The sequence below is a fragment of the Zootoca vivipara genome, chromosome 2 (assembly GCF_965207765.1).
Source record: "Zootoca vivipara chromosome 2, rZooViv2.hap1.1, whole genome shotgun sequence".
Taxonomy (NCBI): Eukaryota; Metazoa; Chordata; class Lepidosauria; order Squamata; family Lacertidae; genus Zootoca; species Zootoca vivipara.
This window is the reverse complement of record NC_142584.1, coordinates 68,772,997-68,788,334: the sequence shown is the minus strand read 5'-3', so window position 1 is coordinate 68,788,334 and position 15,338 is coordinate 68,772,997. Positions and strand designations below refer to the sequence as shown.

Here is a 15,338-nt window from a genome sequence, read left to right as displayed (position 1 = left end):
CCTGAACAAGAACACACATCAGGGACTGCAAATACACTGCAACATTTTGCTGTTGAGTTCACACTGGTGTACAGTGGCACCTCGGGTTACGAACTTAATTCAATCCAGAGGTCCATTCTTAACCCGAAACCGTTCTTAACCTGAGGCACACTTTTGCTAATGGGGGTCTTCCGCTGCCGCTGCGCCGCCAGCACGCGATTTCCATTCTCATCCTGGGGCAAAGTTCTTAACTAGAGGTACAACCTCTGGGTTAGCAGAGTTTGTAACCCAAAGAGTTTGTAACCCAAAGCGTTTGTAACCCAAGGCACCACTGTACTAGTGATAGGGTTGCCAGACCTCCAGGGCTGACCTGGAGACTGCAGGTTTGCCTGCCTGCTTCCAGTTGGCAGGTGGAGGGCTTGAATCTCCAGGTGGACTTAGAAGTTGTAGACTGGGAAATGAATTGTACAACAAATGGCCCAAGAAGCTACTTCTTTGAGTCAGTGTAAACTGTTCAGAGCTGTGCTCAATCTGCACATCAAGCAAGTTTCTAAAGAGCTGTATTTAAAACACTGTCACAAACTTTATCAAAGCTTGTCTTCTCCTGCTATAAGGGGCCGAGGTAATCCTTCAAGAAGGCCCTGATTAATGCAAGCAACCCAATGGTATCATGGAGTGGAAGGAAAACCAAGACTTTAGAAAAGAAGGAAGACAGGAATCATGCATGACAACACGCAATTCATTTCTAAAGTGAAAAGAATGTCAGCGCCTAGGATTTGAAGAAAATGAAGATAACACAACAAATAGGAAGATGAGCAGCAATTATTGTGTTTCCTTGGACTAACAACATTAATCGACTAATCTGTGCAATTACCCGATTCATTAGTTGATCATAGATTAATTGCAGATCCATTATAATCTAGTCAGCCATCTGGACCTGACTGATTCTTCTACTGCCACCTTGTACTTTCTGCAACCACCTCTATTTCTGCCTGCTACTGAAGTAGTGCTGCTGCAGCAGCAACTATTTTACATTTATTTAGTGCTACCACACAGAACACAGAAGTGACATGGCCCCTGTCCAGAGGGTTTGCAATCTTAGTGATGTGAAAGGGAATGGAGCTTGCAGCAGAATGCTCAGGAAAAACAACAGAAAGCAGTTTTCCAGGAAAGGCACTGAGAGTTTACACATTAAGAATGTTGCTGCATATGCAGTGGTATTCGGATCAGCAGACCCTGTAAAACGTGAAGCTGAATGTGTGTTTGTGACTCCACAATGGACATATAGTACAGAGTACTATAGTCAATGAGCTGCTCCAATTTGCTGCTCCAAACCATGGCAGAAATATGGCAAAATACCCTGCCATGTAAAGAGCATTAAATGGCATTAGATATTAAGGTGCAAAAGAGAAAGTGTTGGCTTGAAGTGTCAAAGGAAAGATGGCTCCAAAATGGTCGAGTCATTCACTGTGTCCATGGAAGGAGGAACAAAACCCACTTTTATTATTCTTTATTTGCCTGTACTATATGCTGCTCAGTGTCCAAATTGGCTTCTAAGCAGTTCACAAAACATGAAAGCAAAATATACAAAGCCAATTAAAATCTGTAACTAGCATCAAAAAGCAATACAACAGTAAAAACAGAAGATCTATTCTAGACCCACACCAAGTGATTTAAAAAATGCCTGTGTAAAGTGGTGCCAATACAGATGGGGCCTCTCAAATTTCAACAGGGAGAGCTCTACAGACCAGGTACAATCAATGAAAAAGCTTGTCTTCATGTTACCACAAGGTAATAATTACTGGGCAGCAGCAAGGCTAATCGGGTTCCATTTGCTTATCTTACTGCCCTTATAGAGCAAGGGAGGGGAACTTGGTATTTCAGGAAACTTGACCCAGAGTTGTTTAGGATTTTATATGTAAGTAACATAAAGCTGGCCTGATAGCTAATAGGCAACCTCAACATTGGTATGTTATGCGCCTGATAAGGAGCGCTACTGCACCAGCTGCAACCTCTGGATCAGAAATAAGAAGGGGGGAAAAACCACAGAGTACATTGCAGTAGTCTAGATATGAAGTTATTAGTGCATGTGTCACAGTAACCAAGCTGTCCCTTTCCAGGAAAGTCACCAGCAGAGTGACTCTAGAGAAGAGTGCCCTCCAAAAATCTGTGAACTACAATTCCCATAACCCCTGACCACAGAACAAGCTGGCTAGGGTTGATGGGAGTTGCAGTCCACAACACCTGGATGGACCCACATTGACTACTCTTGGTCCAGACCAATGCATATTTCCACCCCCATTGTGATATATGAGATATATGGTACAAGCTCTCCAAGTTGCAAAATCACTTTCTGTTTGGAGGGAGGTTGCCTAAGGTTATAAAGGGGCTCTCTGGAACGAGAACAAAAGACAAGTTCCACTTTTAGGGAGCAGGATCTCTGAGGCAAACAGTGAAAAGCATCCTGTATCACAGCAGACTTCATAAACCACATATTCTACAAGGGCCAGATCTAGGTTTGTGATGAAGCAGGCATCCATTTTCAAATACTGCCAGTTTCGATCTAGGTATTAGCATGGATGCCTGAAGCATCGTGCTTGACACCCACCTGTTAAGTATCTGTTCCACAAATATGCCTAAACTCTGGTTCTCAAAGCATAAATGATCTTCCAAAAGATGTGCATGTAGCTGCATTGTTTTAAACATCTCAAATTTCAATAATGCTGATCTGGCACTTGAAAACAACAGCTTAAAGATGCTGGGCAGAACTTAACAAATGAACTCAGTCAGGAGATGCCCGGTTGAAGGGCTTCTGCTTGCACAACATGACTCCCCCCCATCCCCTGCACACTCCCCACAATTGGCTGTGGGGGGTTCAGGAGAATCTACAGAATAACACTCAAGGGAAGGGTGACTATTCCGCCTGGCAAGCCAAAATGCTTCCACAGATGGTGGAACGTTCAACATAGTGTGAGGTTGAATTTCACCCTATGTCTCCCTCCAATCTCTTCTTTACCAGACAGTTTGTCAAATCAAACCATAATTGGCATTTTAAAAACACACATCTTCTACAAAGTCACTAACCATAAAGAAAATTAAATTAATAGCCTTCAAAAAGATACAAATATTATTGGGGTTATGTAAATTCACATTTCTTATTGGTAATGCAACACTCTTGACACAAAGCACTTTGTTCTTAAGTCTTTTACCCAGCTCTTAAATCTTTTCCCCTTATTAAAACCAATGTGCCTTTAAATGCACTTGTATGGCTGAATTGTGTCCAACATCACTTAGTAAGTTATCTGCTTTCTCTTCGCTGTTTTAGCTATCAAGACTAAAACTGCAGCACACAAAGTTGGATGAGTCCTCTATAATATTCCAAATTCCTTCTTCCATGACGTCCCTCTTTCAACCATCTTCCAAATACTTCCCCCCCCCAAAAAAAAACCTGTTTCAAAGTTTATAAAAACATATTCACAAACTGGTAACTCATCATTTTATATGAAGCTAATTCTACCAACCCACCTTACAGGGCTGTTTTCACTAAGTGCTTTGAACACATGATATGCAGTTTATGCTTGTTAATTAAAGTTTTATCATCATCACAGCCTTGCATATTTTACACCTGCATTTCAAAATAATTATGTTCCAATTTATCCATTACATTTCTGTTCTTCCTCCAAGAAAGTACTGGAGTTTCCACTATTTTGTTATGTGGGGTAGATAGTTAGTGAAAGATCAAAAATCACCCATTAACCCTAGTAAGTAAGCAGGGATTTCAAGAAGACTTCCCATGTTCATCTAACATTTTACACTGCACTTCTCCCCTGCTACCTATAATAAGTAGAGGGTTTGGGTTTTTTATATTTGATGGTTTATTTCTTTGTTTTTTCTGCACTTTTGTTGCAGTTATTAGTTATATTTGTATAGTGAAAAGTTCAATAAAAACGAATGCCTAAAAAAGAAAGAGGGCAGAAAAGCATTTGGTTAAAGATTACTGCTGAACGCTACTGAGATGATAGGTTTGATCATGTGGGGAAAGACAGCTTAACAGTAAAACGCATTAAGAAACTGGAAAATGCATTTTAATCCCAGTGACACACTTGAGTTTTATACATAAAATGCAGTTGTATGTCTTATAAGTGATCTATAACTGCAATTTCAGAAACATGCAAGACTATGACCCAAACATGTGCTGTATCCATTTCATTGTGAAGTGGTATGCATCATCAACTGTTTTTGACTCCTGAATTAGATACTAACTAGAGATTTGCAACCAACCTGGTTTATTCAAATCAAAATATTAAATAGGCACCACACAATCCCATCAGTCTCCTTAGACTCCCTGGCTCCTTTCCCCTCCTATTCCCGGGAGCTTGTAACAGGAGCTTATTACTCAGCTCTTCTCCAACTCCCACTCCCCCTTTGGCCCCTACTGTTCTTAACTTCTATCGTTCTTGCAGCCACCTCAATTCATCCTTTCCTCAAACCCCTCCCTCTCAGCTCAATGAATTCTGTGCTTCTCTGCCTCCAGCCATCTGCCCATACGCCCCCATTCCATGGCACCAGCTCAAGTTGGGGAGTGTCATTGCCAACAGGCAGGGGAAAGACATATTTAGCCTACAGTATTATGAAACAATTGATGAAGCTACTGAACCTGGTGGTATCAAGATCTCGAGTGTGTGTGTGTGTGTGTGTGTGTGTGTGTTTGGATAGATGGGTAGATAGATATACAGATAGCCTTAGCTGCTACAGCAGGAGTGACAAGAAGCCTGCAGCTTCCAGAAGGTCAAGGCCTCACCCTGTAAGGTCAAACAACTTCCAGTTGTGCATTACAGCCACTTCTAAGAAGCTTGGGTCACCAAACTATTATCAGAGGCATGCCAAGGCCTGTTTCTGAACCATGAGCATTCTGTTTGCATTCAAGCTGGTTATTATAATAACCTTGTGATAGTAAGAATTTTGTGCCTGAGTTTGCCTCTTTTCATTCTTCCCTCCTTGACCCTTTTCCTTTTGTGTTGTGTCTTTCCAGATTGTATACTGAGAGTGGGGAAATATATATATTTCAAAAGCTTCACTGGTGAAAAGCATTATTATATATTTATTTAGGCGCCACATTTTTCCCTGACTGGGACTCAAGGTGCCTTTTAGATAAAGTAAGGGCAGCTAAAAAGATAAAGGAAACATCTGGAAAGCACTCGAGTTAAAAGAAAGCCAGTAAGACCTTTAAAGGCTTCTATGTGACTAGCTTGTTCCCTGATTTTATTTTGTACATCACCTTGAGACAGGCATGGGAGGAGATTAATAATAAATATTTACATGTGGCTACATTTTGCCCCACATTAGCTGCTGCTATATTTTGTTAAGATATTGAAGTTGAGAAACGTTCAGAAGATCTTGGTCTATAGTCCTATCAAAAGGGGAACAGATATAGCTGAATCCATGGTTCTAAACATATTGAATATTTGAAAGGGGAGAATTAGTACAATTCAGAACTCACAAAGAACCTAACTGAAGGCTTTATGGCGCAATTCTATGCAAGTTTCCTCAGAAGTAAGTCCTACTGAGTTCAATCATGGTGGTTACTTCCAAGTAAATACACACTGGATTTCAACCCAAGGACCAGTGTGAAACTTCAAACAGGTACACCAAGATGCATCAAGCATCTGGCATTTTGGAGGTAATATAGGAATCTGTCTTGCACCAAGTAAGACTATTGCTCTATCTAGTATTGGCTACACTGGCTGCCAGTGATTTTCTGGGTTTTCTGACAAGATTTATTCCCAGCCTTTATTGGATTAAGCCCTGGGACCTTTGGCACGCAAAGCATGTGCTCTAGTACTGAGCTATGGCCCTAGCCTGGTAGTGATACCATCCACAGGGATATTACCCAACATTGATAAATCTGAAATAATATATTTTCCCATTCCTATGTTTTATATGGATTTGGCTCACCTGCTTCTGAAACACTTATAGGTAGTAAACATGCGGAATCTTAATTATACTGTGCAGTAAGTTGACCTAATAGGATCTACTATTCATTAAGCAAAACAACCTTTCTAAAACTGAAGTCAGGTTCAAACACCTTTTTCTGCACAGATAAATTTCTAATATTGGATAAGGTACTTTTAATTAACATCCTAAGCCTTTGTTGTTTTTGCTGCAACAGACTAACATGGCTACCACCTTGGAAAATGCCCATATTCGTGATTACTCCTGCGCATTCCCTAAGCAAAGGACTATAAGGCTGACAGAATAAACATCCATTAGTCATGGCAGGGATATGATAGGATGCTTGTTTTGAGAGAACATGGTTGTGCTGATTGTCTGGGTTTGGAAGAGTGTCTAGTACGTTTGCACAGATGTATTAGTACTTGGATAGCTTCCCAGTTCTGTTCTTCGACACACCATGGCAGGAGTGTCACGGAAAAGCCTCAATGCGCAGATGCTTCAAAACACTCAGCTCTCCATCAGTAACACTTTTATGGTGCATAATTGAGCCTGAACTGCAGACTTAAAGAAACCTTCCAGGCCACAGAAACTAAATAATCCTGCTACAGGTCCCAAGATCTTTCCTTTTCATAACAACTAGCTAGCTAGCTTAGCTACAGACTACACACACTCCTTCCAAATCTTACACAAGTTCATTCTGCCTAATTATTTCAACATCCATTAACTGTATATGCAACTTGCATATGCACCAATGCTTTGCCTACATCCCCCCTGAACTCAGAGTAATGTGCAAAGGCTACCCTCCAAGAGGGAAAGAACTGCCACATCACAATTCCAATACCATTTCCTCTACATACAAATGGCAATTCTACAAACAGATTATCTACATTTTCAGAAGAGATTTAGGATTAAAGATACTATTAAAACATATCTATACCAATTTGAAGATAGGTGATGGATAATTGTTGCCTTAAAAATGTAAAGGGATCAATACAGAACATCAATCAGCATAGTTTAATAGATTTCTTCTACAAACTCATGAAGAAATATCCAATGATAAGAAAAATCCAAGTTCAGGCAGGACCAAATACTTTTGACATTAAAGGACGATAAAGAAGGTTCCTGCTTCAACACAGCCTTAATACAGAAAAGCAAGCAATTTGATTTCTTCCAGAATCTACTATTGCATTCTCCTTGTAATAATGGAGCATTAACAGCGCAAGCCCTTTTTAAACATATGAACAAGGGTGCTACACTTCTTAGTGTATTCTGCTCAGCTTTTCAACAAAAATGGCTTAGTACCTATTAGCACACACACACACATATATATCCAATATCTTACTTCAAGACATTTAAAATCTCATTTTTTTCACTAACTTTTGATTTTTATCTGCTTTCTAACACTAAAGTTCTATATGTATTGGTAGCAAGTGTTATTTTTTTAAAAAATTCTTCTAAATGTAGTGTTCTGCTGCATGATAACTAATCATTATACTACTCTCCACCCTCACCCTGTCACGTTTTGTTTTCCTTTTTAGGAGACACTACACAGAGCACTGATGTTTTTGTTCTATTATTTCTGTACATTGATGTAGAGCTTACATAACTACTACTATTATTATTTTTCTTTATATATATATATATATATTTCAAACAGTTTGCAATTAGGACAGCCACATGCACGGTATATAAACTGTATTCAACATAATGGCCTTAAACACCATCAATTGTATCATTATAAACAAGCATGAGGACAATGTAACTGGCCAAGATGATCTAGGTGTGAGAAGGGAAACCTGTTTGTCTGTAGATGTTGTAGATGACTTAAGCCAGAAGTCTTGACAACACACACATTGAAAAGGGGTACTTGCTTAGTTCTTTACCCACAAACCATGATCTTCTGTTTTGCATGTCACTTTTCCCATCCTCTGTGTAATCAACATTCCCATTCATGTTTCTCTGCTCCCCTCTCCCTGATACTAGCCTGCACTACGACACTCTGTGGAAGAGTCTGCATCCTATGCATGTATGTGCCCATGTGCCATCTGGTCCTCCATTCTATGCCTTTTGCAACACCATCCAGCTAGATGGATCTCATTCGCTGCATCAAATATGTGCAGATTCCTGCATACTCTCCTTTAAAAGATGAGTCTCAAATGGCACCCAACACAGCCTTTCCTCCACTTCAGACACCACCAAAACTATATCACAGAGCTTGGTCAGAGATCAGCATTCCCAAAATAAGAGGTATCAGTATGCAGCGTTCTGAAATAAGAGGTATCAATATGCTCTAGGGAGCCTTGACTCTCTGGGATCGAAAGAGTGCCTCTGAAAACAAGGGGCTTCCCTAAACACAATGCACACATGGGAAAGCTACCACCCAGGCCCAACCATCTTTCTGTTTCTCCACATCCACTCATTCTGACAGAGGAATCATGTCCAGAGCCTTCCCCCACAAAAGCTGGCGACCCCTCAGGGTTGCACCCGATCTTTTTCTCCCATCTCTCTTGGCCGTCTCCAAAGGCTGAGCCTTGCCCTCTGCTGCCCCATTCCTTTCTCGCACTCCCAGCTCATGCCCAGCCCCGTCTGGCACCCCGCAGCAGAGGGTTCCCCAGTTGCACCTCGCCCTTAATCCCCACTCCCTCCAGCCCTGCTGCTGCTCCTCATCCCTGACAGACCAAGTTGCCCTCGAGCGACCCCTCCCCTCCTGCACCGCCCCTCCAGTCCGGCTCAGCCGGTCTGCGCTTCCCACCTGGCGGAGGGTCCGTGCGGCTGCGCGGGGCCCGGTGCGGCGGCTGGAGCCCTGCCCGGGGGGAGCTGTCCTCCGCTGCCTGGTGCTGAAGGCGGCTTGGGAGCCCCGGGCGACGTGGAGGGGCCGGCGGCGGGACCGGGGGGCAGCTGCCCCTCGGCTCCACCGCCCTCCAGGCTGGCCTCGTTGCCCATGGCGAGGCAGCAGCGGCCGGGATGGGGACGGGCTCCCGGAGCGTCCTCAGCGCAGCGCCTCCTGCGCCGCCATCAGCCTAGCTCCACCATCGCCGCCTGCCCCATCCGCACTGGGCATGCGCTCGCCGGGGCGCGAGCAAGGAGTCCACCCCTCCCACAGCTGAGGGAAGGAGCGCGCTCCGTGTGGGAGCGCGCGCGCGCACCCCGAGGCCAATGAGGCTCGCGCAGAGTTCAAGCCCGCCCACCGCGAGCACGTGCGCGGCCCGACCAATGGAAGCGCGCGAGCCCTGTTAGTTTTCCTCCCCCTTTCCCGCCAAGCGCGTGCACGAGCAGGGCCGGACGACGAAAACCCGGCGACGAGCAGCCCTTTTGCGGTCCAGGCAAGGCGGCCAAGAGAAAAACCTTCCCCTTCAGAAGGCGCAAAGCCCGGAACGGAACGCCTCGCCATTCCTTTATTCCCCGACCAATGGGAATTTGCGGTCATTCCCTCCACCGTTTAACTGGCCAATAGGAGCACGCTCTTCCTTACTCCATCTTTCCGCACATGCACGGCTCGCCTAATGGGAGGCCAGCTTCCCTTGCCCTGCCCTGAAGGTTGCTCTCCATCGCCAGCTTCGCCGCCTTTTCCCTCCCTCTGTTCCCGAGCTGACCAATGGGAGGTTACACCTGCTATTTTTGCCCTTGGCCTGACCAGTGCATTGGAACTGCAGCTGGAAGGATATCAACGGCAGCCAGCCTCCTTACCCTGAAGCCTGGCCCCTTTACCCAGGCAATGCATTCTTAGCAGGGCTGGGCAAAGGCATGTGCCCATCTTGTGACTGCCATGATGTGTGTGTGTGTGTGTTGAGACATAGATTGTGTCACTCCCCAGCACAAGTACGGTAAGTAATAAAGGTGCGTAGCAGCATCACTTATTTCTATGAGCTCAATATATTTCTTCAGGCCAACTATGCATGCCCACATCCAATTAGCAAGAGAGGAAATGATCATGTACCAACTTTTGAGCTGCATAGAACAAAGCATTCCAGAGAAATTCACTTTCATTGCAACCTCTGAATTACTGGTCTGTAATTGTTGGCGCTGTGGGTTAAACCACAGAGTCTAGGGCTTGCTGATCAGAAGGTTGGCGGTTCGAATCCCTGCAACGGAGTTCGAAAGCACACCAAAGTGCAAGTAGATACATAGGGACCACTCCGGCGGGAAGGTAAACGGCGTTTCCGTGCGCTGCTCTGGTTCGCCAGAAGCAGCTTTGTCATGCTGGCCACATGACCCGGAAAAATGTCTGCGGACAAACGCCAGCTCCCTCGGCCTGTAAAGCAAGATGAGCGCCACAACCCCAGAGTTGTCTGCGACTGGACTTAACTGTCAGGGGTCCTTTTCCCTTTACCTTTTTAGGTATTCTCTAATCATATCCTGGCATAACCTGGATTTCAAATTTCTGCTTCCACATTTTTCCAGGCCAAATACAATCTCCCTTGAAGGAAGAAATCTGACCAAGGCCAAATAAGAAATCAAGGGCGTACCCACCATGCGGCAAGTTAGGGCAGCTGCCCTACTCTAGAAGCAGAGCTGGTGGGCAGAGGCGGAGCACAGCCCGGCGGAGCGCGAGTTCGCCATTCCCGCCGCACCGCGCCGCACCCTCCCTCCAGCTCCCCGGCGCGCCCTCAGGCAAGGCCAAGCGCGGCGGGGAACCAGGGAGCGCGGCGCGGTGGGCAGGAACGCTGAACTCGCGCTCCGCTGGGCTGGGCTCCGCCTCCGCCCACCAGCCCTGCTGCTAGGGAGGGGCACAGCCCGGCGGAGCGCGAGTTCGCTGTTCCCGCCCACTTTGTGGCCCCTCCCCTTCCGTGCCTTGGCCCCTCCCCTTGCCCCCCCCTAGTTTTGATCCTGGGTACGCCCATGTAAGAAATGAGTAGTTCCGCCTCCTCTCTGTTGACTGCTACAGCAACACTTCACCATCTTCCACAATGCCTGTTCCATGCCTGTTCCAATCCTGTAAATTATCAGCCCCCTGCCAGCTGATGGAATATGCATGTCAAAAACCTGTACTGTATTTAGATACAAATACACACTTGTAGCGTGATGCTTAGAAGAAGTGTACATGTCTCTCTAGGGTGGCCAGGTAAAAAATATGGCAGGGCTCTGCACCTTTAATAGTTGTGTAGATAGAATCATAGAACTGTAGAGTTGGAAGGGACCCTGAGGATCATCTAGTCCAACCCCCTGCAATGTAGGAATATGCAGCTGTCCCATATGGGGATCAAACCTGCGATATTGGTGTTATCAGCACCATGTTCTAACCAACTGAGCTATGATGAGGGATGTTCTTTTCTTCTCCCTTACACACAAGGGCCTACCTCTTCTAAGTTGGTTGTTGCTGTGATTGTCAATGGGTAACTGCCAATTGAGCATCATCTAAGCAGCAGTAAATAATCCTTTATCATTTTTAAATGCAGATATATGCAGATTTAATTCACTAATCAGCCAGTTAAAACTATCATGTTTAATCAGTTAAGATTTCTTTAATGGGATGAGAGCCCTAGTATTTGATAATCAATTAATTACTTTTGAAACCTGGTGATTCAGTGCCTAACATCATTAATCAGAAGAAAACCATATTTTCACTACATCTAAATATCGTGCCAACAAACTATCCTTCCGATCTCCCGGGATGAAAACTGCCAGCTGAGTATACCGGATGCCACTATTATCAATCATTTTGTCTTTTCTCTAAATTTCCCCTACCTGTATGCATTCAATGTCAGAAAACGGAATGCATTCTCTGTACTCAAACACTCCTTCTGTATGAATTGATCCACCTAGTTGCTCTCTTTGCTCATTTCTTCCAGTTCATTACAGTGTTTTTATTTTTTAGCAAAAATAGAAAATCTGGAAGACTGATGATCCAGAGAGAAAGATTGTTCACCAAGGATGATACAGCTCCACTACAAATGAAGATGCTTTGTGTAGTTTAATGCAGAGCTGTGCTGATTTTTGTGCTGGTACAGCTTCATGGTATTGATTGCTTTTAGTTTGTTGCATTTTCATTTCATTATCTTGTGAACTTCCCAGAGGGAGGACATGGGTCATTTGGGTGGTATCTAAATGTCAATAAATATATATAAATACTAGGCGCTGCCACTTCTGCTTGCCAACCCCATCTACCCCCTTTCCAACTCCCCTTCCTTTACACCTCACCTGTCCCCTCACTGCTTGCCCAAAGCCTTTAAAAGGAAGAAGGTGCTTCACAGAGCAGCTTGCTAAATCACAGTGTGAAGTGCCCCCTCCATTAAACCTTTCTGCAGGTACATTTAACAAAGGGAGGAGGTGCTTCACACAGCACTATTTGAAGTGCTTTCCCCTTCCAATAAACCTCGCAGGGGGTGTGTTTAAAGGAGGGGGAGGTCCTTCACAACATCCAACCCCACCCCCTCAGTTCAACAACTCACCTGGGCCACCTGCCATTTGGCATACTGCAAACAGTGAACTATTGCAATCATACAAACTGCCATGTGATGAGAGCCTTACATTTTTATGCATATAGGAAGAAACAAATGCAAATTTATATATGTATACAGGAAGAAACAAATGCAAATTTTGTGATGGTATTCATTGGTAGAAAGAACCATCACCTCTATTTTTCCTGACACTGGTAGCCATTTTGTGCAGGTACCTATGACACTTTTATCAAGATATGAGCAAAAAAAGCAACAAAAAAGTACACTGGATACAGTCATTGTACAACATTAGTAGGTCTGCCTCAGGATAGCCCTACTAGGTCTATCTGAATCATAGATATGTGTTCCGAGCATGCACAGAGCTGTTTTCTTGAAGATCACACCTCCTGACCCAAAGAAGCAGCAGTGAGCATTCCCTACTTTAAGGAGTTTTTTTAAAAAAAAATAGTATTTGTTGTACATGCAATTTCTGCTAAAGAATGAATATCCAGTTTCCCCGTTGTTATTGGGAGGTATTTTTCACAAAAGCTGCAAGGCCTTTTGGGGGGAAGGGGGGATTGGGATAAATCAGGAAGAGCAGTTCAGCAGTGGAACAGACTCAGGAGGTGGTGGACCTACCTTCCTTGGAGGTTTTCAAGCAGAGGTTGGATGGCCATCTGTCATGGATGCTGCACTGCAGGGAGTTGGACAAGATGGTTCTCGAGGTCCCTTCCAACCCCACAATTCTATGATTCTAAGTTTGCAGTGGAGAGGGGAAGAAAGAGATATGGTGGACACAGTTTAAGTCCCTTTCTATAGTAAATATAATAAATACCCACCTATTTCTTATTTAATCATTTTGAATTTATTTTTGTGAAGGGGGGGGGGGCAGGAAAAGAAATGGTGGCCGGGTTCTTTATGTGTTGCAACAATATCTGTATTAACCATTGGCCTGCATTCACTTATTAAAAGCTGTAGCAGCAGCAATTGTGTAGGGTGGGGTAGGTTTCTCTGAACCACGTGGAATTCAAGTAGAGTATTTGCAAAAAAACAGGGATCTGTTTCCAATACTTTATTTTAGAGAAATAAGAGTTTTGGATAATGAAAAGTTAGATTGATATTTTTTTTTAATGGAGGAGGAAAACTGCATGCAATTAGAACAAGTATTCCTTACATCTCAAAAGCTTTTTTGTTTGTTTAGGTTTTTGGAAATGAATGAGTAAACAAAACCTGAATTCAAAAATGTATGTTATGTGGTGTAGCTTATTTTCTAAATGAGAAGTATGGAGTCAATCTGGTCTGAAAATCATAAAGGGAAGCTCTTCCCTGGTCCATAGATGTGCCAGAGAACAATGGATGTTTTTCAGTGAGAAAACAATGGAACAGTGTGCCTGTGTGATGGTGCACTTTCCTATGTAAATACTGTACAAGTCTTATTGTTAGGGAAACAGCAAGGTTAAAAGATGCAGCCCTACCAAATAAAAATATCACCTGTAGCCACTGCCTCCAGTTGTTGTTGGACTACAACTCCCATCATCCACTGGATAGCTCAGTCGGTAGAGCATGAAGCTCTCAGGGTAATGGATTCGAGCCCCACATTGAGCAAATGATTCCTGCATTGCAGGGGATTGGACTAGATGACCCTCATGGTCCCTTCCAACTCTCCAATTCTATGACCCCTGACTATAATAAGCCATAGTGGCTGGGGCTGTTGCAAGCCCAGCAACTTCTGTGCAATGTGCCCTGTAAAGTGAGTTCCAAAGTTTCCCTCTTCTCCCAGCTCAGGTAAAATACCATACATTTTGTAAGTTTAAAATTGTTTAAAATCTTCACCTCCAGGTTGGTTATGGGGTTTAAATTTGGAAGCCCTGTAAAAAGTCTTTCTCCAGAAGTGTAAGCTGGAAACCTGAACTGTCTGTGTATTCAGGCAAAGGACTAAAAATGCACTGCCTTGGAATATGGAACAAAGGGTGTCGCAGCCTGTACCACCTGATGGGGGGGGGGGGTGATGCATTAATCCATTTGTCAAAAAGTCCAGCATTCTGCTATATCACAGTGGCTACCTAGCAGGAGAGAAGTTTCATGCAATTGCTTTCTCAGTGAAACGGAGATCCCCAGGCCTAAATTATGCACAGAGTCAGACTAGATTATTTTATCACAGTCCCCAACAGGGTTGAAAATGCATTCTTCTTTTCATAGTACCAATGCCATTAATCCATTTCCTGAAATATCCTGTCCTCTCCTGTGACTAGATTTTCGCCCTCTTTGTTGCTTCTCAGAATGATGAGGAAAACTGCTCCAAGAAAAATATACTTCTTAAATTTTCAATGAATTAATAAATCTTTCTTCACCGGTCTTACTCAAATGATTAAACTGCGCAATTTAAAATGTTCAGGCTGACTTGTCCCTTCTGAGTGTAAGTCACTTATTAATATTAGTGTTATTTTGCAAGTGGGAAGAAAATTATTAAAGCCACTTGTCCATTTGGATTTGCTCGTGACAGAAGTAATTTTTGCTAATGATCAGAGCAAAGATTCCGTCTATAAATCTGAGGCTAACTCTTTTTTTTTGTGCTCTGTGAAATCAAAGCAATTTGAATGCAGATGCATGAAAAGAAAGCACATACCTTTCAGCAGAGGCATATCTCTAAACCTGATCGTGAATCTCTGTCCAGACTTTTAGTCACTGATGCTTTATCACAAAGTAAAAATAAATAAATTAATGCCTAATGATATTTCCTCCCAGTGATTGGCACTCAGTGAGCACATCAGCAATAGCAGGCACTTAAAACCTGTGGACAACTTACTTGGCGCCTCTTAGGCTATTGGTATGATTTGCAAAACTGTTGCTACAATCCTGAAAACCCCAGGTTTGATTTCTTGTAAAGTTCTAGTCCTCATCTCTGGAGAGCTGCGAACTTGTCAGGAAAGGACATTTCCAGCATGCTCCTCTGTCCTCCCCGCCCCCCCCCCATTCCTAAAAAAGATGGATCATGCTAGGAAATTTGGCAAGATTGCTGGTCTCCCTGGT

The 15,338-nt window shown here is 43.7% G+C and overlaps 1 protein-coding gene across 1 annotated transcript in view; it reads right to left on the bottom strand.

Annotated features, from left to right (window-relative positions):
* BSN (bassoon presynaptic cytomatrix protein) overlaps positions 1-8,874 on the bottom strand; it is a 208,737-nt gene extending 199,863 nt beyond the window's left edge. The window contains exon 1 of the mRNA XM_088662153.1: positions 8,684-8,874. Coding sequence (XP_088518279.1) covers positions 8,684-8,874 — 191 coding nt within the window. The remainder of the gene's footprint in view (positions 1-8,683) is intronic.
* Positions 8,875-15,338: the final 6,464 nt, after the last annotated feature.